Below are 25,065 nucleotides of genomic sequence, written 5' to 3'. Positions count from 1 at the left end.
TTGATTTTTATGAATACACAAAGATACTATTCATGTACTGCTGCTGTGCATTAGCCTATTAAGAGTGTTATACATTTATAACCCACTGCAAGTACTGACAACCTTATGTTTTTTGCAGTTTCAGCAACACAGCATCCCTGCACCTTTAAGGTCACTCATACTTTTCAATACACACAAACATAAAAACAAAATCACTCATTCACAGCCATATATAGAGATATATTTTTCATTCAAAACAATCGTCATTAAAGAGCTTCACATAAATCTTTTATCAGATCTCTCTCAGCTCTCGGAAATAGCATCACAATAATTAAATGATAAAGTAAAATGCATGAATATAAATCTGAAGTCAGAACGCTTCTGCTCTTATCCACCATTATCCAATCATAAACAGGCTGTTTCTGCACAAGGTGACTTTGTCGTGGTGGAGTTTCAGGACTACTACTGATAACAGAATGAGTGTCGTGTCAGCAAAGTACTGGATTTTCCCTCACACTCACACACAGTAAAAATGGGGGGAGTGCATTGTGATCTACCCAGGAGAAGCATAACTAACATGAATGAACTCAAGTCTTTTTTTCTGCATAGTACACAACTGTTCTACTGTATTTGTTAAACATCATGCTATTTTTCTATGACTTTTTGGGAGGTGTGTCTGTGAAATGAGTAGGTATCTGAAATTAGCTTTAGAGGAGACTGTGATGTGGGAAGCTTGGGTCAGGATTGAGGCTGATCAGATTCTGATTGAAGCACTCCCTTGCTCAACTTATCCAATCCTATTTGCTGTTGCTATTTTTAGCTGTCAGGGTTTAGCTTGGAGTACATATGAAAGGAAAAAGTTCCCATCATAAAAAAGTACAGTACAGAATTGGGTCTAGTTAGCCAAGTTACTGTAAGCTGATGTTCTGACAAAACTGCATTAAAACCTTCTATTTTTAAGTTAAAATTAAATGTTTGCCATCCATTAAGTGAATAAAAAAAAAATACCTTCCCTAAATACATGTAGGATGCTCAAAACGGGATGAGCTAACAGTTTAAGCCCCAGTTTGATCAGCACACACAATTTCTGCTGAACAGGATAAAAGCCATGCACAGATTTTTTCAACCAACTCTCTTTTTTTTCTTTTTTTTGTACCTCTAATTGATCCCCTTGTGTGTGTATAGGAAAAGTCAAAAGCTTCATCTTTTTGCCTTTGATGTTAAGGAGTCTGGCTAATTGTGAAGGCAACCAAGGCTATCCACAAAACCAATGACAACTGGGTGCAAAACTACAGTATTGTATTAAACCGTTTATCAAGCAATGGTAATATAAAATCCTTAATGAGGATAAATGACTCAGAGCTGATTCATTGCAACCAAATTAACAGAACAACAAAATTGTCACAGTTTAAACTAATAAACACAATGCGATTTTGTTGTTATTCATCAAACTTTTTAACCACAGAAATAACAGTGATTTATTCTCATGAAATGGCAACATTTACTGCAAAATCTTTATGATCACAACGCCCTCCATGCTTACAGCCCAGCTCCCTTAGGATGTTATAGATTCTCCTTTCAATACCATTACGTATTTCACCTTTGAGTCCATGGCCCCAAGCAGACATAAACACACACACATATCCACACAAGCTCTAAAGTACCTTGTTAGTATCTACTCATCTGCTACATCTAAGGTTAAAGGCTTGTTCTGAATACAAAACCAGCCACATTCATTCCTGCACATACAGCCATATACACAGCATATTGGGTTTAAATCAAGTGGCAAAAAGAAGACAATTAGAAAAGAGACAATGAGCAGTTAATTAGATCAGCTTGGGGGAATCGAACTGTGTTGAGCTGCTACAGATAGGTATGTGGATGGAAAACACTGATAAGGGCTGCATATGTGACAGAGACAGTAAAGCACACACACAAGCGGTAACATTGTATAGACAAGTATAAGTAAGTATAGACTAAACAAACTTGCTTCTCATCTGTAACAAGTGAGCACCTGTCATCAAACCCTGAACTGGAATGTGTGTGTGTGTGTGTGTGTGTGTGTGTGTGTGTGTGTGTGTGTGTGTGTGTGTGCTCTGATGGTGGGGCCTGTTTGGCAGTCTTTTTCTGCTTCAGGGTCACCACTGCTGCAGAGAGGGAATCTTATTAAGGTGTTCACCTCTGTGAATATAGCAAACACATTCATCCTTTTAGTTCCATAACCATTTGACACAGCTGATGAATGAAAAACTTGGTAGTTTGAATATCTCTGTTTCCATCTCGGTGTGTGTGCTTGTAGTGTGTGCCTGTGTGTACGTGTGTGCCTGGCCATATCAGATATAATGACGGATTGAGACAATGTACTTTGTTGAAAGTCTCACTGAAGAGAAGTCTCACATATTTATGTGTATTACAAAAGAAAACTGTTATGTTGATAGAATACTGATATTTGTCCTTTATGGTTCAATTATGCGTCAGACTGTCAGATTTTGATGAAGCCAAATGAAATCTATTTCTGTGACACAGTGTTGCACAAATAGAGACAGACAGACTGAGAAGCACATTTTGACAGATGAGAGACAGATTGTCTGAAAGCTCACTGCCTCTTTTCTATGGAGGCATTCAAAGCACAATAAAATTTAGTTTCCAGAAACATACTTAGATGGAAAAATAACACATCTAATAAGAAACACACAGTAACAAGGTCATTCTTGTTATGAACTAGAATTGCCACCTTGTGGTTGTATGCACCTGCTAACCTGTCAGGTTGCAGGAAATATGGTCACAATCTCTCCTTCTGTTGCTGAGTCATTTGTACCACATTTGAAGAGATTTCCTTAAGGAGTTACTTAAATATCACATTCACATGAATGGGACGTACGGACAGACGGACAACCTTACACATAATGCCTCCAGCCACAGCTGTCACTGTTGCAGGGGGAATAAAAAATTCTGGATATGCTGATCAGGTCAACTAAATATGAATATTTTATTACTTCGAACACCTACTTTTACTTTGGGAAATCAATAAGTTATGCTATTGTACAATTGACACTAATGTCAGAAGCTTAACTTATTCTGAAGTTATTTGTGGAACAGTTTTGTAGTTTTGTTTGTAGGCCTGAATTTCTCTCACCAGTATGGTAGTGCAGCAGCAGGTCCTGGCGGTGGTCTCCTATGGTCATGGGGTGGAAATCCACTGTCACCTGCATGCTCTCGCCTTTATCAAGGGTCCCAGAGGAGGGTGTCACTGTGAAAGGCCTGAAATAAAATAAAATAGAATAGACTGTCACAGGGTGGAATAAAACAGGCTTGGTGTATATATAAATATATATATATATATATATATATAAAATTGAAAGGGTCTGAACACTTTCCAAATGCACTGTATATAATTACCAAGGCGCAATGTCCTTTTAGAAACTGGCAGAAGACACCGAAAAGTTCAATAAAACTTTAATTGTAATCAATACTAATTACTTGCTAATAAAATATTTACCTTAAACCAAGTATAGCTATATAGTTGTTTAACACTTGCTACGAAAAATATTTGCTGTCAAGTTGTGATTCTGGGTTAGTGAGTTAATGTGTAAATTAACTGTTTATTTATTTATTTAATAACTATCTGCTATAATGTAAAATATCATACATGAAATCAGTCAAACACAGCAGACATAAACACGTTCTATACAGACTCTAACCTCTGTGTGTGCAGCTTGAACTTGGCCTTGCTGTTTCCTATGTTGCGGACTAGTTGAGTCCTCTGTGTGGAGGCTTTCACCAGACAGAGGGGTAAATGGAGCTCATCCCGAAAGTCAAGAATGGCACGCGGCCCAATGCCAAGGACTGGGACCTCAAACCGCTCCCTCTCTGTCACACAAACCAGTCTGTGGTGGTAGTCCTAAATAGAGAAATGTAAATTAATTTTTCATTTTTAAGTCATTACCTAGCAAACCTTTGTTAATAGTATTTTCTGATTTAACATGTGTATGCAGACCACTTGGCAAAGCAGCCACAAACCTGTTATAAGAGTCTACAGTCAGGTTAGCAGCTCTATGAGGCTGTACTTAGACACATACTAGCATGTTAACATGGTGATTAGGACTGAGGCTGACATAAATATAACATTTCTTGCTGGTATTTGGACATGAACCAAAGTAATGGACAAATTAATATTTTGACCTGATGAAGGTGCTGGATGAAGAGGCAGAGGATAGAAATTATTACAATTCAAATCCCTGAAAACAAAATATAACAATAATCTATCCAAAAGCTTTCAAGAGAATTCAATAAAAACACTAGATGTAGAGGGGTATTATCAAAGTCAGTAGGATTCATCCAACTATATGAGGACCACAAATGTTTGTAAGATATTTCAGTTTGTACCAACGTGGCGGACTGACCAACCAACCGACAGCCTGACTTGGCCATCTCTAGAACCACGCAGAAAGATTAAATTAAACATTAAATGTGGTGGCCACAATAAAACAGCTATGACAAATGTAAGGGATTATGTTACCTTAAACATTTACTACATTTCATGTTGACCTTTGCTTCTCAGTTTTCACTTTCACCCACAGTATCAGTAAAAGAGACGATAAAAGGTTATGCGAGTGTAACTCAATGCCTGACCTTTGACCCTTAACCCTCTGACTCTGACCTTGCTTTTGAAAGAGATTTAGGGACAAAATATGAATGCAGAATAACTGCATACATTTAATTTATAATCTGTAATGATCTGTTTTTTCATATTATTCATTAAACCTATGTATTCTATATTACTGTCTTATTTACAGTAATTAGTACTTACTTAGAGCATTATCTTTCTAATGTCACATTCTTACCAACATCCTATTCTCTGCTTCCCTGCAGGTCTGATTACAGCTTCATCTATTCTAAATTCCATCCACCTATGTGCATGTTACCATGATATGTAATTGTGCTCTGTGAATCTGGCCTTCTGTGTATGATTATTCTATGAAGCAATCAAACCTCTGTCAACAGTACCTTGTCTTCTTGTGGGGTGAAGAAGACAGTGAAAGTAGCAGACATTCCTGATGCAATCTTGCTACCTGCATCCTTTGGACCGACCACATGGAAATACTCTGAGTCCTGCAGCTCCAGCTTCACTTGTCGTGAAACCTTGACAAAAAAACATCACACAAACGTTATAAAATTGCAAGCTCCACACAGCAAGTGATCACAAGTGATGATTTATTCATTATTACTTGATGGTGTCTTGTACAAATTGAAGCAATAAATCTCCTCCAACCCCCCCTGACCTTTTCAAATAATTCTGCACAACACAACCCACACCCCATTACACACACACACCCACAAATATACATGTAGTAGACACTCTTCTTTTCTGCTGCTAAGGTCAAAACTATCCAACAGTCCGACTGTTGCCGTTCCATTTCACAGCTGTTCATGATTGAAACATGTTATTGGTGTAAATGTTTAATTATTCATCACTCAATCACACACCTTGTCATTGTTCAGGAGGAGTAGTGGTAACTTGTAGGTCTGTGCAGGAGTGAAGTTCTGGAAGACCAGCTCAGAGGGGTAGGGCTGGAAAAGTGGCTGGTCCATATCCACCAAGGACAACTAACAACACACACACACACACACACATAAAACTCAAAAACATTTACTATATGCTAAAATTGCATACTAATATAAATGTACTGCCTTTTTTGGATCCATATGATATTATATTCTTAAAAGGCATACTCCAGCAAGCCCCAAACACAGTGGATCCTACAATTATCATAACACATTTTTAAAAATCCACACCTCAAATGTGTCACGCAGTCGTTTTGTGTAAGCCTGAACTCTCAAGCTCCAATTTAAGAAAACTCCAATGACAGGATCAGGGTTATTTTCTCAGACTTTGGAAAGCTCACACCACGGACACAGGGGACATTATACAGCTGTTTACACAGAATGATTAGTACTCCTCGGGTAAGTACCATAATCTTCATTGTAAAATTGGAGGAGAGCTCTTTAAAGCAAAGCCCTGCACAGTCCATCATACCCACATAACTATCACATACATTAAATTCATTCAAGTTATACATGTAAATATACCCTCTTAAAGTTAACCTGAATGATTTTTGTTTATCCTCTAATTTTTCTTTCCATGACTTGCAATGATAAAATGATGGTGTTAGTTGAGGTTTGCAGTTTGCTTTCCGGATGAGGCTTTCAGGGTGAGGCTTTAAGGGTGATGCTTTAAGGGTGACCTAAAAAGAGCCTGCTGGTCATTGCTCCTATTTATTACCTACAGTGGCCCACAGTGGACGTTGGTCACGGTCACATTTACATATTTGACAAGTCAACAGAAAATGTGAACAGGGTGAGATGCAAAAATGTGTCCTCGTAATTATGATGAGGGTGCATTTATTCATTTCTTAGGTGTTTCACAAGTTTCTAATGGCATTTTTGCTCCAAGCTCTCCGTTAAATTCTGACTCTAAAGGTACAGAGCATTCAGTCACATTGGTTGCCCTCTGCCCATCAATTAGTGCATGCTGACTAAGGGGAAGAAGCTTCAGTACAGTGTAAATGACCTTAGCAGACAGTACATTCCCAGCAGGGGAATAATGATTAAAATAATGAGAAGTTTGAATGTGTTGTTGTCTTTTTGTGGTCTCCAATAAGTCTGCCACATTCAGTTCTTTCTATTGACGTTCGTTTCGGCCCTGTCTTGGCCATTTAAGAAAGTGTGCTAACTGGGGGTACAGTGTGTAAACAAATGATCTAAATATAACATAGGTAGCATTAGAAAAAAATCAGCAGAAGTAGATTTCTATGCTTTATATGTTCTTATGGTCTGCAAGTCCTTTGTAGTGAGAAGACAGCTTGTCAAAATCAAATGTTGATTTCAGTGTGTTTTTTGAGACTCAAACATTATTAGTGGACTCCCCAGGGCTTTATTCTAGTAAGGATGATCAGCTGTGAGGGATCAGCTGAAGCTTGTCTGTAGACAACTATTGTAATAGCAAACTCCTGCCCAACTTTTTATCTGTTGCTGTAGGCTGTTGTTACTGTCACACTTGTCACTGATAATTAGACTAGCTTCTAGTATCTGCTTTAACTTCATACACCTGACATGTTCATGGTTTCATCATCCTAGTTATCACTGCCTACTGTAAACTTTCTCTTTCACTGTGTCATCTTCAGCCGTTTTTCTGGGTGCTCTCCCACAAGATTTTAGTTTCATTTGGTGGATAGTGAAACTACAGCAAGTTTTTAAGCTACCGGGGGATCACAACATTGGCTGGCATTTACTTTGTGATGTGTAGTTTTGCTCATGTCAAGCAGCTCCAGGATCCGAGGTGGGTGCACCTCAATGGTGTTAGCCAGGCGCTCCTCTGTAGACTGTAACATCTCCTGGGTGTAAACAGATGGAGTCACCTGCAAACACACAGTAGCACAGTCTATTATGCTAACTGCACTGATAGCCTGTTTCCTGTCTTCTAAGCACCAGCGGTGATGTAAGCGAGACCACATGAAACAATACTGTTACCACTAATAAAGAGACTGGGAAAAAATAATGAGCACAAGAGCTGTCAACTTTAAGCTGTCAGCTATAACATATATGCACGGACTCCTACATCAAACACATACAGGAACATTAGCATCAGCGGATTTCATGCCCTCAAACAATGTTAATATTGTCCCCCTCAGTGAGGACAATCTGCAGTATTTTGTGGTTAGTAGCCTCTCCACACAATCCTCTTGCACCTCTTTATCAGTGCACCAGAAGAAGAGAAACATCGAACTGCACTTACCCGATTTCAAGGTTAGGTCAGAAGAGAATTTTAGCTTAAAATCTAAATCAATAATGTAGAAGCAGGGGTTATTGTATTTGCAATATTTAACAGCTGCCAGTTAGGTGTGTATTCATAATACACCCCATTCTATTATTCAGAGACAACAAACTTGCAGGAGTAAACACTATTTATTTAAAAAGCAAGTTGTGAAATAATGTGGCTTCTCTTTTGATAAGAACTCCTCATAAAATCCTTTGGTGTTTAAATGATAAAATATATATTTTAGATATTAATTAATAACAATAATAATATATAATCATTATAGAATTTAATTATTAATGTATGTCAGTGCAGATAAACAGTTGAATATGTCAATCTCATTTGACCTAAGAAAAATCTACATAAAGTAAAAGTGCTACCTAGTTTTGCGTACTCTAAGTAGACCTACAGATACAAGCAGCTGAGGAGAAATCAGATGACTTAAATTGCTGAGCTGAGGTCACTGCCAAAAAACACTGCAGTCAGATATCGATTTTTGTTCCTTATAAGAAGCCAAGGTAATTATTAGGACAATCTGTATTTGAAGCAGCTTCTTCAAAAAAACGGGACAATGTCCAAAAAGGACAGTTGCAGGAAATTGGCCCCCTGTAAATTCTAGAGAAAACCCTAGTTTCAACATCTCATAGATTTTATCTGGATACTCCTTATTCTGTGTGTAGTTAAAAGATGCCATGTTGTCATAAGGTTTCACAACAGAATCTACAAGAACTGGCAAATGTGAGATCACAGAGAAAAAGTAAAAACAACATGATATCCTCACCCTTCTTGGCTTGTCATCCTTCGGGACAAGTTTATGATTGTAAGGCAAGGACACTTTGCTCTTAAGCCGCTTTGTTCTCGTGTGCATCTGAATGTCTGTCATGTTTAATGTGTCACAGAAGTACCTGCAAGAGAAGCGAGGAGAAGAGAAGATTTTAGATCAATGTTCAAATCTTCTAAAACTTTCTCAACTTTGAAATTCAACTACTTCGGTATACTTTCAGCCTAGAGACTTCATTTAAGACGGTAGCTTTCCTTCATGTGATGCTGATGTGTAGGCTAACAGTTGTTAATTTAAGTTCTGTTACGCTAATAACAGTGTAAAGCTATAGTGCAACAAGTCCTCGAGCCTTTTGGCCACTTTTGGAGAATTTCTTTCAAGCTTGTCTCAAACTGGCCAAATTATTATTATTATTATTATTATTATTATTATTACAACTACACATGCACATTGTTAGTTTGCTATAGAAAATACTTCGCATTGCTTAGGTCTTCAGTTTACCTGTCGACTCGCTGTATAATTGAGCTCTATTAAGTCTTCTACCCGGCTAAACACTTCCCTTCCGTCGCTTAACGTTAGAAGAAACTCAGTGGTTAAACCTCTCTTTTTGCACTGTCAAAAGGAAATTAAACAAGTCTTACCACTCCTTAAGTATAAACCGTAGATTTGACACGCTCAAGTCAACTTCGTTGTGGTTTGTTGCCGTGGCAACGCATACAACCAACCGCCCAGTAAACTGTTTTCTGATTGGCTGGCAGCTGCTACGTTTGTAGTGAGGTCGTCTCTCACCATAAAGCATACAACACATCTATGTTTGAAGTGTTTTTAAAGAGAGAACGAAGGTAATACTGTTTTCTGAGCCCAAATGAAATATTCTGTATGGGAGACAAACTAAAACTAAGATTTAAACACTGGTGAAACTTACGAGTGAAAGCCCTGCGCCTTTTCTTAAAGATACATATTAGCAGCAGCAATTGACAGCGTAAAATAATAAACGTGTAGTTAAGCAGACTTTCCATAGCTGCAAGTTTTAAATAAGCAAATACTTTATTATGATTTTAACATCGTTCATTTTTAGAAACATTTTAATACTTGTTAAAATATTGTTTGGTTCGCACATTCAATTTGTCCTTAATATTGAAGCTGCTTGTCCGGGTTTCTATGTTTCACTAAAAGTGAGACATGTTTCATTGCAGATTTTGAGAACAACCAACATTTCGTGAGCTAAAAATTAACCATACGCAATCTTACAATCTGCAGATATTTAACATCCCTGGACAATCCATGGAAACAGGTGAAGAATATGTTTCTATTTGCCCACAATAGAAATTATCCCCCAAAAAAGGTTATATCATTCCATCTTGTATGTATCAAAGGCACATGTCCCGCTTCGCCCTTCTCTCTAGTGTGTGTGTGTGTGTGTATAAGAGGGTCATTATATGGGCAAGTGGGACTACAAAAAGGGATTTGAAAGCCCAGTGAGCATGATGACAGAGTAGGAATTTGTGGTTTAATCTACAGCTTCCATAAATCCATTTACTTAACCCCTTTTACCGTCAGTTTATGGCATACATATCTGGACTGATGTGGTACATTCCCCCCAAGTAGAGACACTTTGACCCTGATCAACAGTAGTATTTTCCCCAGAGGCCCCATACTCAGAATGTCTTTTTTTTCTTTCTTCCTTTTATTTTCAGTGACTGAAACTTCTGATTACTCATTTTAATAACTTATGTTCCACTTCTAAGTTTAAATTACTTGGGTATCACTGCATCAGGTCAAAGTGCTATTTCAAGCCTTCTCCACATTGCCAGGAACAAAATTCTTTATTCAATTGTTTATTAACAATAAAACCTTATAAAATACTATGAATGTAAAATGTGTTGAAACACAAATTCCAAAACAAGACATTGCGGACTTGTCAGCCTTAGCTAGGCTACACTAATTCACCTTACAAAGATTTAGATCATAAAATCTGATAGTTAAGGTGAAAATGTTTTACTGAGCTGCAGCTCTGGTTATTGGGTTTATTGGATCTTGTATCATTACACACAATAGTTGTCTTATAGCCTATAGTTATACCTTTTCGGACTAGTTGTTTGTTCTTTCGCTCATTGCTGTCATTCTTCCCTTCTAACCCATGAGTCAGCACTTTGAATTGTTGTAGCCTGCATGTGCGTGAGAGAGAGAGAGAGAGAGAGAGACAGAGAGAGAGACAGAGAGAGAGAGAGAGATGGAAAGGAAGTAGTTGTAGGCTACATCATGCTTCAGGCATATATCATTTAGAAATGAGAAGAAGAAGAAATGTAGCATTAGGTCATTTTGGTCTTAAATATATTTATCTATTATTGCTGATTTTATCATTTGCCTCTTCCATTTCTCTTCCCCTCTGTCCCTCTCAGTTTCTCCCTCTGTTCCCAGCCCTGTCTCTCCCAGTGAACGGATCAGTGAGCTGCCCAGCCTGGTAGAAAATTGGATTTAGTCTTCTTCAAAGGGACCGGCAATCTGCTGAGGCCCCGCCCCATTGTCATATACGCCGTGACGTCAGCGCGCACCATGACCTCCGCCACTCCGTCCGCAGCAGCAGAACCTCCATCAGCAAGGAAAGCGCCTGTCAGAAACGACACAAATAGCATCTTATCGGTAGACTGTTCACATTCATCAACAGATATGGAAGCGGCGTCCTCCTCCCCCAGTCAGTGCAGGTAAGACCGATAAGGCTGGATGATGGTGAAACGGTGTGAAATGAGCCTCATGGTCGTCAAGGCTACCATGTAGCCTAATTACATTATGGGGGATACAGTGGTGTTCAAATAATAACGCCTCTGTAATTAGTTAAATTCTCAAAAGCACCTTGCGCTGTGTGAGAATCGTTCAAAGAAAAAAGGCAACAGTAACATGAACGTATTATTCTGAGGATTACAGCAGCCTGTGGGGGTTTTCCTCCTAGGATGACACCTCTCACTCTGACGTAATCGTGTACGTTACAGGTGTTATACACTTATATTGTATCTGTCTATAAAGTTCTGCTTATTCCTTACATATGCAAGTCAAATTCCTTTCCTTTACATTGGCTTCCTCCTCTTCTTGTTTCTGCTCCACTCAGAGCACCGAAACCTAGAAACAGTCCAGACTCGTCAGACACGCTTTTTTTTTTTCTGGCTGTAATGTGTCTGCCAAGTATTTTGTGTCAGGCAGCCGGGGGTGGGGGGGTCCCGCTCCGCTCCCTGCTCTGGCGCCTGAATATAAATACAAAGTTCCGGCAGCACCGCGGACAGCTCCGCGAGAGTGGAGAGAGCCCACGAGCTCTCTTCCTGCTCTGGGTAAAATCTATTACTTTGCTCTTACATAATACATAGCTACTGCGTTGTCAAAGGCATGTGACACATGCACAGACACTACATATGATTTGATACAGGGTTTGTATTTGTTTTTAATTAAAAGAACAAATAAAACACATTTGATCCATACTAAAAACAAACAAATGAATATGATAGGTATTCGTTTTGTGTTGCTTTAAACATCAGGAGAAATGTAAGTACCAGTAAGTCTGGTAAGACATCATGTTCTTTTATGGGGAGGCTACATGTGGCATATCACTGCTGATGTCTCAAAGTTTCTGGGGTTTATGAATCACTGATTACAAAAAAAGATGTTGTTCATTTATCAGGTTCAGTGACCTGAATTGCTGTCACACATTCCCCATTTTCTGCTGACACCGATCCAAAGAACCTGTTTATGTCCCACACACAAACACAAATATAGCAGTCACCTATCTGCCTAACTGTGTGTGGGTGTGGCTGTGTGTTTGAGTGTAACGCTGCCATTACCACCTGAAGAATTATGTGAAGGGGCAACTTCTGCAACTGACAGACTGATAACGACTGGCATACAACCCATGTGTCACAACTGTCTGTGCTGTAGACTGAAAGAATTACTTCTAGGATATTAGTATAATTCTTCCACAGAGTTTAGAGAAAACAGAAATACTCTTCTGCTTTGTTTTTGTATTATGATCACACAGTAATTGGAAACCACTCAGATGGATGGGTGGAGCACCATGCACACATACAGTCTGCCCCAGATACAAAGTGTAATAAAAGATTTCCTAGCTTCTTTTTAACTTGAATTGAATAAGGAAATAAAGGGGAAAGGTGGGAAGATTGAGCACCCCAGGCCAGTCTGATGTAGCCATCATTTTAGATGGTAGCTCTAAAATGAGCCCCAAATCATCAGGCTCTCTCCTGCTGCAGATTGGTCTGGTGAAGGCTGGAGCCTGAAGTATCATTGTGTTTTAATAACAAAGATTAAGGGCATAGAGGAAACATTAGCAAGGTTATAGCCAGATTTATAACCAGAATTAAAACCCAGTATCAGACTTTGTATAATGTCACACCTCGAGGCATTCCCAATCAAATCAACATTCCTGAAAAATAATTTGGCTGGTACACTTAAAATGGCGAAGTAAAACCCCATGAGTGTGTTGCACAATGTATTATTTATATTTTGTTCCTTTCCAGGAGTTTTTCCCCCTGCAGCTGATCTTTTGCTATTTAGCAGGGTTGTTGCAGAATAAGGGATAATATTCCAATGAGCAGAATCTTGGTGTTAGTTTCTGTAACTGGATTCATCATCAGAACGTGTTCATGACGTGTGAACATTCAATGGAAACCGGTTATGTTAATAAACCTCTTGCCGACTCATCTCTTTATCTTTGCTTTAGAACAAAGCAAAAAGCCTTAGCTGAACCGAACTGACTTTACTTGCCTGCATTGTCTTACTTAGTGCTTAGTGGTTAAAAAGGATGCCAGTGGGGCGTCGTGTAGCGTAGTGGTTTAAGCAGGCGCCCCATGTGTAGAGGCTACAGTCCTCGTTGCAGTGGGCCCCGGTTCGAATCCCGCATCGGACGGCCTTTCGCTGCATGTCATTCCCCCTCTCTCTGCCTCCCCGTTTCCTGTCACTCTCCACTGTCCTGTCCATTAAAGGCATAAAAAAAGCCCAAAAAGGATGCCAGTTGAACCTGTTCTCCTGCAGAATTAGTGTCCATACACATGTAGACAACTGTATGTTTGCTGTTCATGAACATGAACACTGTTTCATGTTCTGTTCAGCAAAGTCACTCCCTACTTTTCTCAATGTAATTGAAATATTGTTTATATTGTTGTGTATATTGTGTTTTTTTTATTGCAGTTATTTTTGCACATGTGCTGTATTCAATACTTTCCTCTGCTGATCAACAAATATATTAATTATGTAATCCCACACACATTTCAGTCACACCATCTACCTTAAATATATTAATGCTAAAAGAGACAGTCACATATGTTTCGTTCACATTAGCTGTCATTTTGTTCATATTCCAGAATTCCCTCCTCAGACAGTGAGACTTCAATTCTAAACATGAGACAGATGTTGATTAGTATTTTTGGTGTTTATTCCTTGGTGATAATGATGATGGTTATGATTGTAATTATCGTGAGATGTGCAACTTATTTATCAGAGATAAAGTTAAGTAATATGTATATTTTCATATACAGTTATGATGACTACAAGGAGACAGCAGACTGGCTGCTGGAAAACACAAAGCAGCGTCCTAAAGTGGCCATCATCTGTGGTTCAGGCCTGGGCGGTCTGGCTGATCTGCTGGACGACAAGAATGTCTTTCCCTATAAGGGCATCCCACGTTTCCCCACCAGCACCGGTAAGTTATCTGCACTGCACTGCATCAAAAACAAATGATACGTGGTTTGGACACACACACATGGGGTCATACTGTATGTGTGCTGTACAGTGCCAGGTCATGCCGGTCAGCTGGTGTTTGGGAAGCTGCGGGGTCGCGAGTGTGTCTGTATGCAGGGGAGATTTCACTTCTACGAGGGCTACAACATACACATGGTAAGCAACAGTATGTAAAGTTTACAGTGTACAACAAAAGTGAGCACACCTCTCTGCGATATCATCAAAATGTTACAAATGTATGATTGCATTATTTTCAAGACAATGCAACAAAAGTGAGTACACCTGTGATTTCCAATTGAGGCTAATTGCATGAACAAGGTCATAAAATAACCCGTGAACACCAAAGCTTCCTTGGTTTTGACCTGGGTTGTGTCGAATGCAACACAGCTCCACATGCTGAGGAATTGCCTGAACAAGTAAGAAACCAGATTGTGAGACTTAATAATCATTAGTAGGCTTCTGAACATAAGCTGCTGAACATTTAAGCAACCTTACATTGAAAGACAGATGGGTAACTGCGTCTGACTTGGCACAAAGATTATCTGTGGGAAGTTTCAGTGACTGAGGAAGGAGTAGGAGTAGAGGAGATGACATTTATAGATGGCAATATCAATGTAAGTTTCTATAACCAAATACTGAATGAAAAGATGACCGCACCCCCCCCCCCATCACTCCAAAAATCACACAAAGGTTTTTAAAGAATACAAAAGTGAAAACTGTGTCCTGACCAAGTGTGTCCACTGAGTTGAATCCAATCAAACAACTTGGCACAGATTATCATACATACACAGCAGGATAGAATCTGTAGAAAAATAAAAGAATGGAATCTCTCTAATGCTAATGAAGGGTACACTGAGTTTTGTTGTAGTTAGTTAGTCAAACATTTCAAATTAATTGGCTTCATTCTTCTTGAACTTTGGCTAAAAACAAGTAAATTGTGTTAAATGGACAGGATTTGTTAAATTACTTCACATCTTAGCCATATTGACCAGGGGTGTACTCGCTAGTGACATTTTTAATTTGTCGGGGCTGCAGAGTGTAATTGCTAAAGGTGAGTGGTAAACAACTTAAGAATTAACTGTTTTTTTGTGATGTATTAAAAGATAAAAACAAGAGTCTACAGCCATGCAACTGGCTGTGTGGGGCTGTACTTAGGCACAATGGTGCTTTGAACTAAATGCTGACATCAGCATGTTAACATGCTCACAATGAAAATGCCAGTGGTGGAAGAAGTATTCAGATCCTTTACTTAAGTAAAAAGTATGAATACAACAATGTAAAGATATTCCATTACAAGTAAAAGTCCTGCATGAAAAATCCTACATATGTGAAAAGTACATAAATATTAGCAGCAAAATTTAGTATTAAATTAAAAGCACTGGTTTGGTCCCTCTGACTTATATATTATTATATATGGCATCATTAGATGATAAATACTGAAGCATCAGTGTGTGAGCAGCATGTTGTAGCTGTAGCTGGAGCTAGTTTGAACTACTTCATATACAGTTTAAGATGGATGTGAGATGATTAATGGGAGCGGAAAGAAGAAGAAACAAAGTCTGTTTTTGGTTTTTGGGCTTTTTCTCTAAACTTTGATTTATGGTGAGATATTAGATCATTTGAACATTTAACATTTCATGGCAATCCATACATTAGTCGTTGTAGTAATGTTGCTAAAAAAACGTGTTGGATTGATTGTAAATGTGTTCGATTTCAGCATTACTCAGTCTATTGGTCTCATCTACTTTACTATCAGTTATGCTGGAAATACATTTGATCAAATGAAGTTTGAGGGGTCACCATGTCACCTGTCTCAGTTTCTGTCACAAGCCAACTTGCTTCTGCATTTCGAAACTTTGCTGATGCAAATGACATTCTATACAGGATAACTGAGCTACAGCTGACAGTTTGAACTCTGACTTTGTCAATCACTTTGAGAAAAATCTTCACTGTTTCTCTTGGTAATCTTTAAACCATGGACGTGAATAAAAACTTACCTTGTTATTCTTGTCACAAGGGCAAGACACATGATTGATTTTGTGCCAAATCTCTTTCTTTTATGTTCCAATCTAACGCTGGCTGTAGTGATAACTGTTGGTTCGGTTTTGGGGACTAGTACTTTTATCGGTAAAATAGATAATTGTTGTTTAAATTCCAACAGCTTGAACTTGCCTTCTGTTCATATGGTTTGACAAACCCTTTCAGAGAATTGTATCTCATCCTGTCACGATTTTGTAATTTTATCATCTCCAGTTGTGTGAACATGGTGTCCCTCCGTTGCCTTTTGGCCAGAGCTTGGCAGACCATGCACAACTTTGGCTAACAATTTACTATGTGTGTTGAATGATCAGCTGCAGGGTTATAATGAAAGTAAGAAAACCACAGTGTGTCAATGCGGGACTGGCCTTTGGCCCATGGAGATACTGCATTCTGGTTTTATTTTATCATCAGCAGAGATGAGTCATTTCCACATAAAATGATCCAAATGACTTTACAGAATCATAAAATCCAGTTTCATACGTAGAGTAACAGAAGGGCAGATACCCTATTATTCTAAGCAAGGAAGTTGAAGTAGACTTTGTTCTGCGTTATGGTCCTTAAGCCTATATTAACAAACAGAATAAAATCTTACACTGAGGAGAGCAGTCTAAATAATATTTTATGACTGAAAACGTATTATATTATTTGCCTTTTGGCAAATAATGTAATAAAGTCAACCCACCACCTACTACAATTTAACCACTGACAGTTCCTCTGTTACATATGCAACACAGCCACAAGTCCAGGTCCAACAAAATCATATCCACGCTTATATCAAACAACCTCATGTTCCAAAATGACCTTATCAAGAAACCAGGGTGCTTTGAAAACATTTTCTGCACTAACAAGCCGAGCACTTTCAATTCAAGCTGCAAAGAAATGTGAAATAGAAAAAGCAATTTCCAAATGTGACCGCAGTGAACAGTGGCAACAGTTATTTACAGGCCATCAGCTGCACTATAAAGGTTGGTACAGAACCACAACTGTTTCAGACACGCCAGAACCTACAGTAATAAAAATCCTAGTGTCTATTGACATCAGCGCATGCAGAAGCTGTCCCTTTTAAAATATTGCCCTCTCATGTGATGTGTTTCCTCCTCTATGGTTCCTATCTGCCCCCATCTTGTAATTTCTGTTTGTAGTAATCTAACATACATCAAGACGACAAAAGGAACACCAGTGTCTGCCTCAGCAGTATAGTATGTTTGTCTCTCCAGGTGACGTACCCAGTGCGAGTCTTCTTCCTGCTGGGTGTGGAAACTCTATTGGTTACAAACGCAGCGGGGGGACTCAATGGCAGCTACAGTGTGGGAGACATCATGCTCATTAAGGATCACATCAACATGCCAGGCTTTGCAGGGCAGAACCCACTTTGTGGGCACAATGATGAAAGGTACAACACAAACACCATGTGAAACATGGACATTGCTATTGCTATATCCAATTCATTCATTTAATATGCCTGCAGGTTTGGAGTGCGCTTCCCTTGCATGTCAGATGCGTATGACCATCAGTTGATGGCCCTCGCCAAGCAGACCGCAGAGGAGCAGGACTGCGACGGCTTCCTGCAGGAGGGGGTTTATTGTATGCTGGCTGGACCGACATATGAGACCATTGCAGAGTGCAGAGTCCTGCAGATACTGGGGGCTGATGCTGTGGGTTAGTGCAGCTCCCTTGTGCTCACATAAAGAAATATTGATGTGGTGTGGGAAAGCCTCTTAACAGTACATCTACAATAGAAGATAAACTGTTCAAAATTGATGTGCCCTGAACAAATACAGACAGCATGTGGATTTTGCAGTGGTATCCATCCCCTGAATAGGAACCGCTAAAGCCAAAGCATGACTTTCCATGATGTGGATTTGCCGAAAATAGAATAGGCTATATCCTAAAAACACAGAGCTGTAGATCTTTAGCAATAGCTTTCTCATTTCAATTCCAAACCAACTCGACTTCCTCCCATTGCATGCATAGACTGTTAAAAACATCCTACTCCTAAACTACTACACTAGATGTGCAGACAAACTGTTAAACATCACTACTGAAAATTAAATAACTAACCAGCATATGTTGCGACAGTGCTGTAGTAAAAGTTTGGTTAGGCACAAAAAAACAAGGTGAGGTCTAAAGAAAGATCACGACTTTAGGTTAAAATAAGTACTTTGTTAAAGTTAAAAGACCTTTGTTGTCATGGTTACAATAATAAATACGTGGTTAAGGTTATAGAACATTCATGGTCAAACAGAAACAAGATGTCTCCCATGTTAAAGTCCAGTGTTGACTGATGGCATCTCACGTGATCGCTAGATGTCACTTAACAATAAAATTGGTCGCAATAAGCTGCTTGCACTAACGACCTGTGGGGTTGTTTTTTATGTAAGGCCAGTCTTGTTACACAGCTTCTATTTAGACTCAATTTAGGTTTTCGTTTCTCTTTCTCTAGAACCCTGCAGAGAAATATGAAATGATGCAGCTGTCAGCTTCTAGTCTTAGTATTGTGTGTGTGATAGCAATAATGCTGTGGTCAGTGTATAGAAATATGCTGTTTTTCAAAGAATAATCATTATAGAACAGCCAAATGATAATCAGTTCATAAGTTCAAAATATGAAGGGGGCATTTCACAGTTTTTACACAGTTCACTGTTGAATGAATCTGCAATAATAAAGGAGTTTTATATCTGTGTAATTCTTCTTCCTCTTGTCTAGGCATGAGCACAGTCCCAGAGGTGGTGGTGGCTCGTCACTGTGGCTTGCGTGTCTTGGGTCTGTCCCTCATCACCAACAAGGTTGTGACAGATTACGACAGCAATGAGAAAGCAAACCACGAAGAGGTGCTGAAGACCACCCAGCGCCGAACCGAGGACCTCCAGAGGCTCGTCAGCCACCTCATCACCAAGATCTAGTACTTTCAACTGAAATCTGTCGGCACAAAAAAAAAAGAAAAAAAAAGATTTCCAACCTCCAAAGTAATTGGTGACGTGATAATCATAGCTTTGAACAAAAGGTAACATGTATGTGCAGATGGTGGTGGTGGGTCGTACAAGTTGGGTGGATAGGTTCTTAGTCAATACTGGTTAATGTGGTTAAACAGGGGAGGGAGGGAGATGTTTCCGAAGTTGAGAGCAGACTCTTTTTTAAAAATGATTGTCAATATGTCACTTACTGTAGAGACATGCATAATAGTTGGACACATCCCAAGCATTTGATCGATGTTGAAAAGGCTGGTTTGCTATTGATTGTTATCATATCAAGACGAGGAAATGTTAGACTGGATCTAATCCCCATGAGTCAGATACATGGAGACCTTACAGTCGGAGCTGCTGGACTAGCCAACAACAAAATGATGGTGTTGTGGTATTTATAAAGTGAAAGCAACAAGGAACCAGTTAGCCATTGAGTTCAAAGTTTTAAAATACAGTAAGGATTGCTTTTTTTATTTGGATTTTGACATTCCTTGATTTAGCACTGTCCAGGTAGTGTGCAAGTAGTGGGCTAATGATTAGTGATTCGAAGGTACGCCATTGTTAACACCTCAAGAGTAACTTAACATCAGGCTGAAAAGCTTTCACAGGCCTGTTGCACCTGTTGCCACACCCAACAATGACTGACGCACTGACACACCCTCGTCAGCATGACTGCAGCAAGGTGAGAAATTAAGCCAATGCAGGCCAGAAAAAAAAACAACAAGATTTTCAGGAGCTGCTATTTGCTCTTTAATAATAAATGGCACACATGAATCATTAGATGTGGAAAGCAGGGTAAGGAAATGCGGTGAGACTTTGTTTCAGAATGACAATTATAATGGGTGTCTCTGAACTCCTCGAGTGACATATTGACTTTTGTTGTGTTTGTTTGAATCTAAATTGACTATTGCAGTGGCTGAGAATATGTCTAATAATTAAAGTATACCAGTCTGTTATTTAAAATGACCATGATCTCATATATCCCAGATCATGGATCACTTATTGTACTAGGAATACTGTGGTGGCTACTGTCTCTATGCTGCATCAGAGCTGTAGGGTTGTTGAGCTTTGCCCTGTACTGCAGTTCGGGTGGCAGCGTACAAAAAGATATCTGAGTGCATCTAAACTGTGCGATGAATACGAGAAAACTTTATGGTCAGTTTATGCAACTGACTGTTAATGGCTACTACTGGACACATGCATCCTCTAGATATACTGAGACGATTGTGTCGTAATCTTTACGATCACTCGGTAGCATCCTGTTGTCGTTAATGGAGACTCAGCAAAATGATTTGTTTTTCACACCTCTTCTTTTATTGATTGTCTGTTATAAAGGTTTATACGTTGTTACTGAAAATGTATTAACTTTCCATTACTTATATACTTATATTTGTTACATGTACACATGCTATATGTCTTATATGCCTTTAGCAAGAGCAATATATAGCAACTACCATCTATCCGCTTGATGTATTCGGGGCGCTGTGCACTTATGGACTGGTCTCCGTGTTAGTGCAGGGCTAAAGAAAACAGCCCATTAACCAAACAGGGGTTATTCATTTCTTAGAAGTGAATCCACATAATAATAGCTGCTAATGAGAGAGTATAGAATAATGCTTGTGATCAAACAGGATCACTGGGACCAACGTGCATCTACTGTCCTTTATTTTGTGATTGCTTGTTATTACTGATGCACAAATACTTATTTTAGCTACAAATCAAAGTAGGTTTATTTACATTCTTCTATGAACAAATCAGAGCTGTTTATTTTTGAAGCAGACAAATTGCTTATTTTAACTATTTAATGTATTTATCGATGGAAAAAAATGTGAGAAAATGCCAGTGGCATGTCAATCTAAATCCTCGTCGGTTCTCCGACAAAAAGAAGGATCTCTGAAGAAAGAAATCAAGTTTCAGCTGAATCAGTGTCTGAGAAGCCTGTCCAATAGTGGAGAGATCATAACTTTAGTGATCTCATAGATCAGTTGATTTGTATATAGAAACCTAATGAATCCTGATGAAAATATAATATAATCTGAAAGGTTTTTCTGTGGCAGATTGCATTTGTATCCATTTTATTTGCACAACTAGAGACCGTAACACTGTAATATCAGGGAGGGTTATAATACCCGGGCCTGCAGTTTTCAATTTTCTTTGCGCTGATCTGGGACCTCCTGCCAGGTTCCCTTGACCGTCTCATTCATTAGAGCTCGAATGGCCAGAAAAGTCCTAGATCAGCAGTCCACCTCTTAGACCATTTGTATCAGGCTAAACATCAAGATGCTAATGCAAGTCTTGAAGGGGAATTCCACTCTGAACAAAGCCTTCCATCATCGAAATGTAAAATCTGGAGCTGCTCCATACACAATAAACAAACTTGTTATTTATACACAGTGAATTAATTCTAAGATTCATGATTTCTTTATTTTAGTTCTGAAGCACTACTCTCCAAAAAAGCCTGAATTAATTTTTACTACCATGCTTCCTTTTTTTCCCTGTATGGCCATAACAGCAAGTTTAGCATTTTGTTTTACTTGTTAGTCTTCTGTTGTCTTCCTCATGTCTGTATCTGTTAAACTGAATAACCTTTATTGTGTGCTCTGTTCATATCATATTTACTGTTTCCGGGTCTCGCGTTTGAATATACAGTAATTTACCTGCAACATAAATCGACTATGTCTCTGTTGAATTAAAGCAATTCATTTTCATGCAAAATGTTTCTGCTGCCACATAAAAAAAAAACTTGCACATGACATCTAGATGCTGTTATTTTCTGTCACGGATGAGTGCACACATTTGTGTGTGTGTGTAATGAAAGGGCTATAGCCTAGAATCAATCAATAAGAATGTAAAAGTTTGTGTTCAAGGAGAAAAATACAATTTTCAGTGCCATTGAGGGATATAAAGGAGAGATCCCCACCACCACCTCTAAAGACACACCCCTCACTCACTCTCTCTCTATTCAGCTTCGATCTCACAATCCTTCACTTTCGACACACCTCAAACAGATGAAGACGCTGTGAGATTGAGATGAAATGGAAATGGCTGTTCTGTGCCCTGCTCCTTTCTGTTACATAATTGATCTGCATACAGCATGAAGAGGTGCAGCCCACTGTGGAACTGAAATATTAATACAAATGAACCAGGCAGCCTGACAACACAAACACAACACCTATACTGGGCTGGATTGTATTTACACACATTCCCACAAACGCCTCTCATGCCACAGCTTCACAGCAAAAAGTGAGACACCTACAAAGATGTGCATGTAGGATGCAAATGGCAGGCTCTCTGCTTTGAATGGAGGGAAATGGAAGACAGGACGCACAGATGAAGACAGACGCTAGGAGTGACTGAAGGGAACAAGAGAGGACGACGAAGTGTGTTTGACTCGGCAGTGCCCGCAGGCTGGCGACAGGCCTCATCTGTAATGTAATGTTGATCTATCTATTGTCGCCGTGCCAAGTGAGCCCAGGGCCCGCTATTGATTATTATAGGGTGAAAAGAGAAGCTGAGGAAATAGAGCGGGACAGCTCTGCTGAGTTTACACTCTTAAACACTGTCAAATTCTGTCACACACTCAGTCTTTCTCTCTGTCTCACACACACACAAGCTGTTCTTATGCACTGTCATGTACCTGAGTTCACACTGTCTATGAGACAGCAGTGCTCTTGTTAGTGAATGTGACTTTTACAAGCGTAAGGAAAAGCGTTGGTGAGGCAACGTCTCTGCTGACTTTCACACGCTGCCTCCAATAGGAGCCGGCTGCCAGCAGTGTGTCAGCACTGTACTAGTATGCAGCAAGGTGGATCTGGAAAATTACTGCTCCACCTCTGAGGAGACGTGACAGGTTCAAGTTCAGCTATAGGAATGATGGTGCCAACTTGTTTCATCTGGATCGTCTTAATTATTCGCCACAGCTTCAACTGCTGTAAACTTGAGTTATAGCACAGAACGTACAAAATGTTAAGATGCAGTCGCAGTCACTTTTGATATGATTACAAAACATAAATGAGCAATCCTATTACTGAAACAGTCACTAAAAGTCACTTAAGAACATCTGGTTTTGTTAACTTTTAACTCAATGAGCTCACTCCTTTAGAAGTTTAGTCAGCACATCCTCTAGAGGACAACACCCAGAGCTCGGGAGTAATGAGCCTGGGTTCTAGCATAAAGACTGGAAGCTGCAGAAACAACCTAGTCTGGCTTCTCATACAAAGACAAATACCAAAACCAGGTCTAATTGACCATATGGCAACCTGGCCTGCAGCTGAAGACGCTGCACTAAAGCACTGGATAAAAGGAAGAAATGGAAACACCAACTAACACCTCTCAAACCAGAGGTGCACAATTTTATATCTCTGTTTGAGTTTGGATTAAAGAAACAAGATTCAACGTGTTAATTAGTGAGCTTGAGAGCTGTTGATGCATGTATATGTGTATATCTTTTTGAATTTTGGAGAGAGCTAAATGCTAAATTAGGCTAAAGAGTCAGATATTTCCATCAGGAGTCGGTAGAGACTCCTGGACTTACATTCACCTTGACTTTAAATAAACACTAATGTTGCTCTGTCTGCTGGATGAGAACACAGGGAACTGGTAACGCATACAAACTTTATGATTTGACAACATGTCAATATTGCACTGCCCACAAGGGGCCAAAAAATTTAATGCAGGTTTAAGATGGTTTAAGATTTCACTGCTATACAGTCACAGATGACTGAATGGAGCATCCTTGATTTATTTCTTTCTCTTGTTTCTTCACAGCAAACATTCAGACTCATAGCAGGAAAGGCAAAGGAGTCATTTATAAGATTAATTAATGACCATTTAGTGATTCATGTCATGCTATCACAAATCAAAACGTCCGTTAAAGGCTGGCATTAAATCAACCTATGGAGCTCCTAAAACACACCCAGTGCCCTTCACAGGATTTCAGAAACACAGCACGGGTGAATAGAAACATATTTTTAACATTCATCCCATGTGAAAAGCTGCAACAGAAGGAAAATGCTTCCAGGGATACTTGCACTCCTGCTCATTACGGTCCTGTTACTTCATCCTGAATATTATCACCTCTTGCAGTAAACGAGTAGAAGAAATACATATGAGCACATTCTCATTCTCCTAATGGGATCTGTGGCTTTGCCTCCCATCTGCACAGTAGACTGACCATTAATGAAAACGGCCCCCCTCCTTTTTTTTTTTTTCTCAGAATTTACATTTATTATGTGGGCTAATCACAGCTGGCTAGCGGCAGTGGGGAATGTGATTAGTGTGTGAGTTCTAATTAAGTCTGAGAAGCCTCACACACTGGTAGACAGGCTCGAGGAGCTGCACGCTTAGATTGCTACACACAGATGTGGGAGGAAGGAACACACAGCTCACACACACACAGGGGCATGCAGTTCACGTGCAGACTGAAATATGGGGATTCACATGCATGCGCGTGCACTGGATCAACCGCACAAAACAATCTGCATCTCCATCTTTAGCGTGAGCGCGCACACACACACACACACACACACACACACACACACACACACACACACCTGTCTGTTCACTGCAGTGCCCAAGAAGTCACATCACACAACTATACATCCAGCTTGGAAGCACTGACACACACACACACACACACAAACACACACACACAGAAACAGAGAGAGAGAGAAAGAGAGAGAGAGACGCAGGATGAATATGGATGAGGCAGAGGCAGGGCGGGAGCGAGGCTCTGGGGGAGGCAAGTA

The 25,065-nt window shown here is 39.5% G+C and overlaps 2 protein-coding genes across 2 annotated transcripts in view; one reads left to right on the top strand and one right to left on the bottom strand.

The window, feature by feature from the left end:
* Positions 1–8,678, bottom strand: part of hydin (HYDIN axonemal central pair apparatus protein) — a 66,216-nt gene extending 57,538 nt beyond the window's left edge. Inside the window, exons 1-6 of the mRNA XM_087174230.1 lie at positions 8,577–8,678; positions 7,272–7,397; positions 5,467–5,586; positions 4,987–5,121; positions 3,681–3,880; positions 3,116–3,240 (exon numbers count right to left, since the gene is read on the bottom strand). Coding sequence (XP_087030356.1) covers positions 3,116–3,240; positions 3,681–3,880; positions 4,987–5,121; positions 5,467–5,586; positions 7,272–7,397; positions 8,577–8,678 — 808 coding nt within the window. The remainder of the gene's footprint in view (positions 1–3,115; positions 3,241–3,680; positions 3,881–4,986; positions 5,122–5,466; positions 5,587–7,271; positions 7,398–8,576) is intronic.
* Positions 8,679–11,107: 2,429 nt separating this feature from the next.
* Positions 11,108–22,033, top strand: pnp6 (purine nucleoside phosphorylase 6). Its single transcript, XM_023407211.2, has 6 exons — positions 11,108–11,281; positions 14,114–14,277; positions 14,368–14,471; positions 17,573–17,748; positions 17,824–18,014; positions 19,062–22,033. Exons 1-6 carry the CDS (start codon positions 11,133–11,135, stop codon positions 19,256–19,258), a joined length of 981 nt encoding a protein of 326 aa, XP_023262979.2. The 5' UTR covers positions 11,108–11,132; the 3' UTR covers positions 19,259–22,033.
* Positions 22,034–25,065: the final 3,032 nt, after the last annotated feature.

The sequence above is a fragment of the Seriola lalandi genome, unplaced genomic scaffold (genome assembly GCF_002814215.2).
Source record: "Seriola lalandi dorsalis isolate HSWRI2012SDOR001 ecotype SW California unplaced genomic scaffold, Sedor1 jcf7180002054331, whole genome shotgun sequence".
Taxonomy (NCBI): domain Eukaryota; kingdom Metazoa; phylum Chordata; class Actinopteri; order Carangiformes; family Carangidae; genus Seriola; species Seriola lalandi.
Note: the sequence above shows the minus strand (reverse complement) of the source record. Positions and strands in the feature narration are given on the sequence as shown.

Excerpts from the sequence above, each read along its gene's own strand:
- pnp6 (XM_023407211.2), top strand. The coding sequence starts at position 11,133 with ATGACCTCCGCCACTCCGTCCGCAGCAGCAGAACCTCCATCAGCAAGG. Across the intron at positions 11,282-14,113 it reads TCCTCCCCCAGTCAGTGCAG|TTATGATGACTACAAGGAGA; the intron begins GTAAGACCGATA and ends TTTCATATACAG. Across the intron at positions 14,278-14,367 it reads ACGTTTCCCCACCAGCACCG|TGCCAGGTCATGCCGGTCAG; the intron begins GTAAGTTATCTG and ends TGTGCTGTACAG.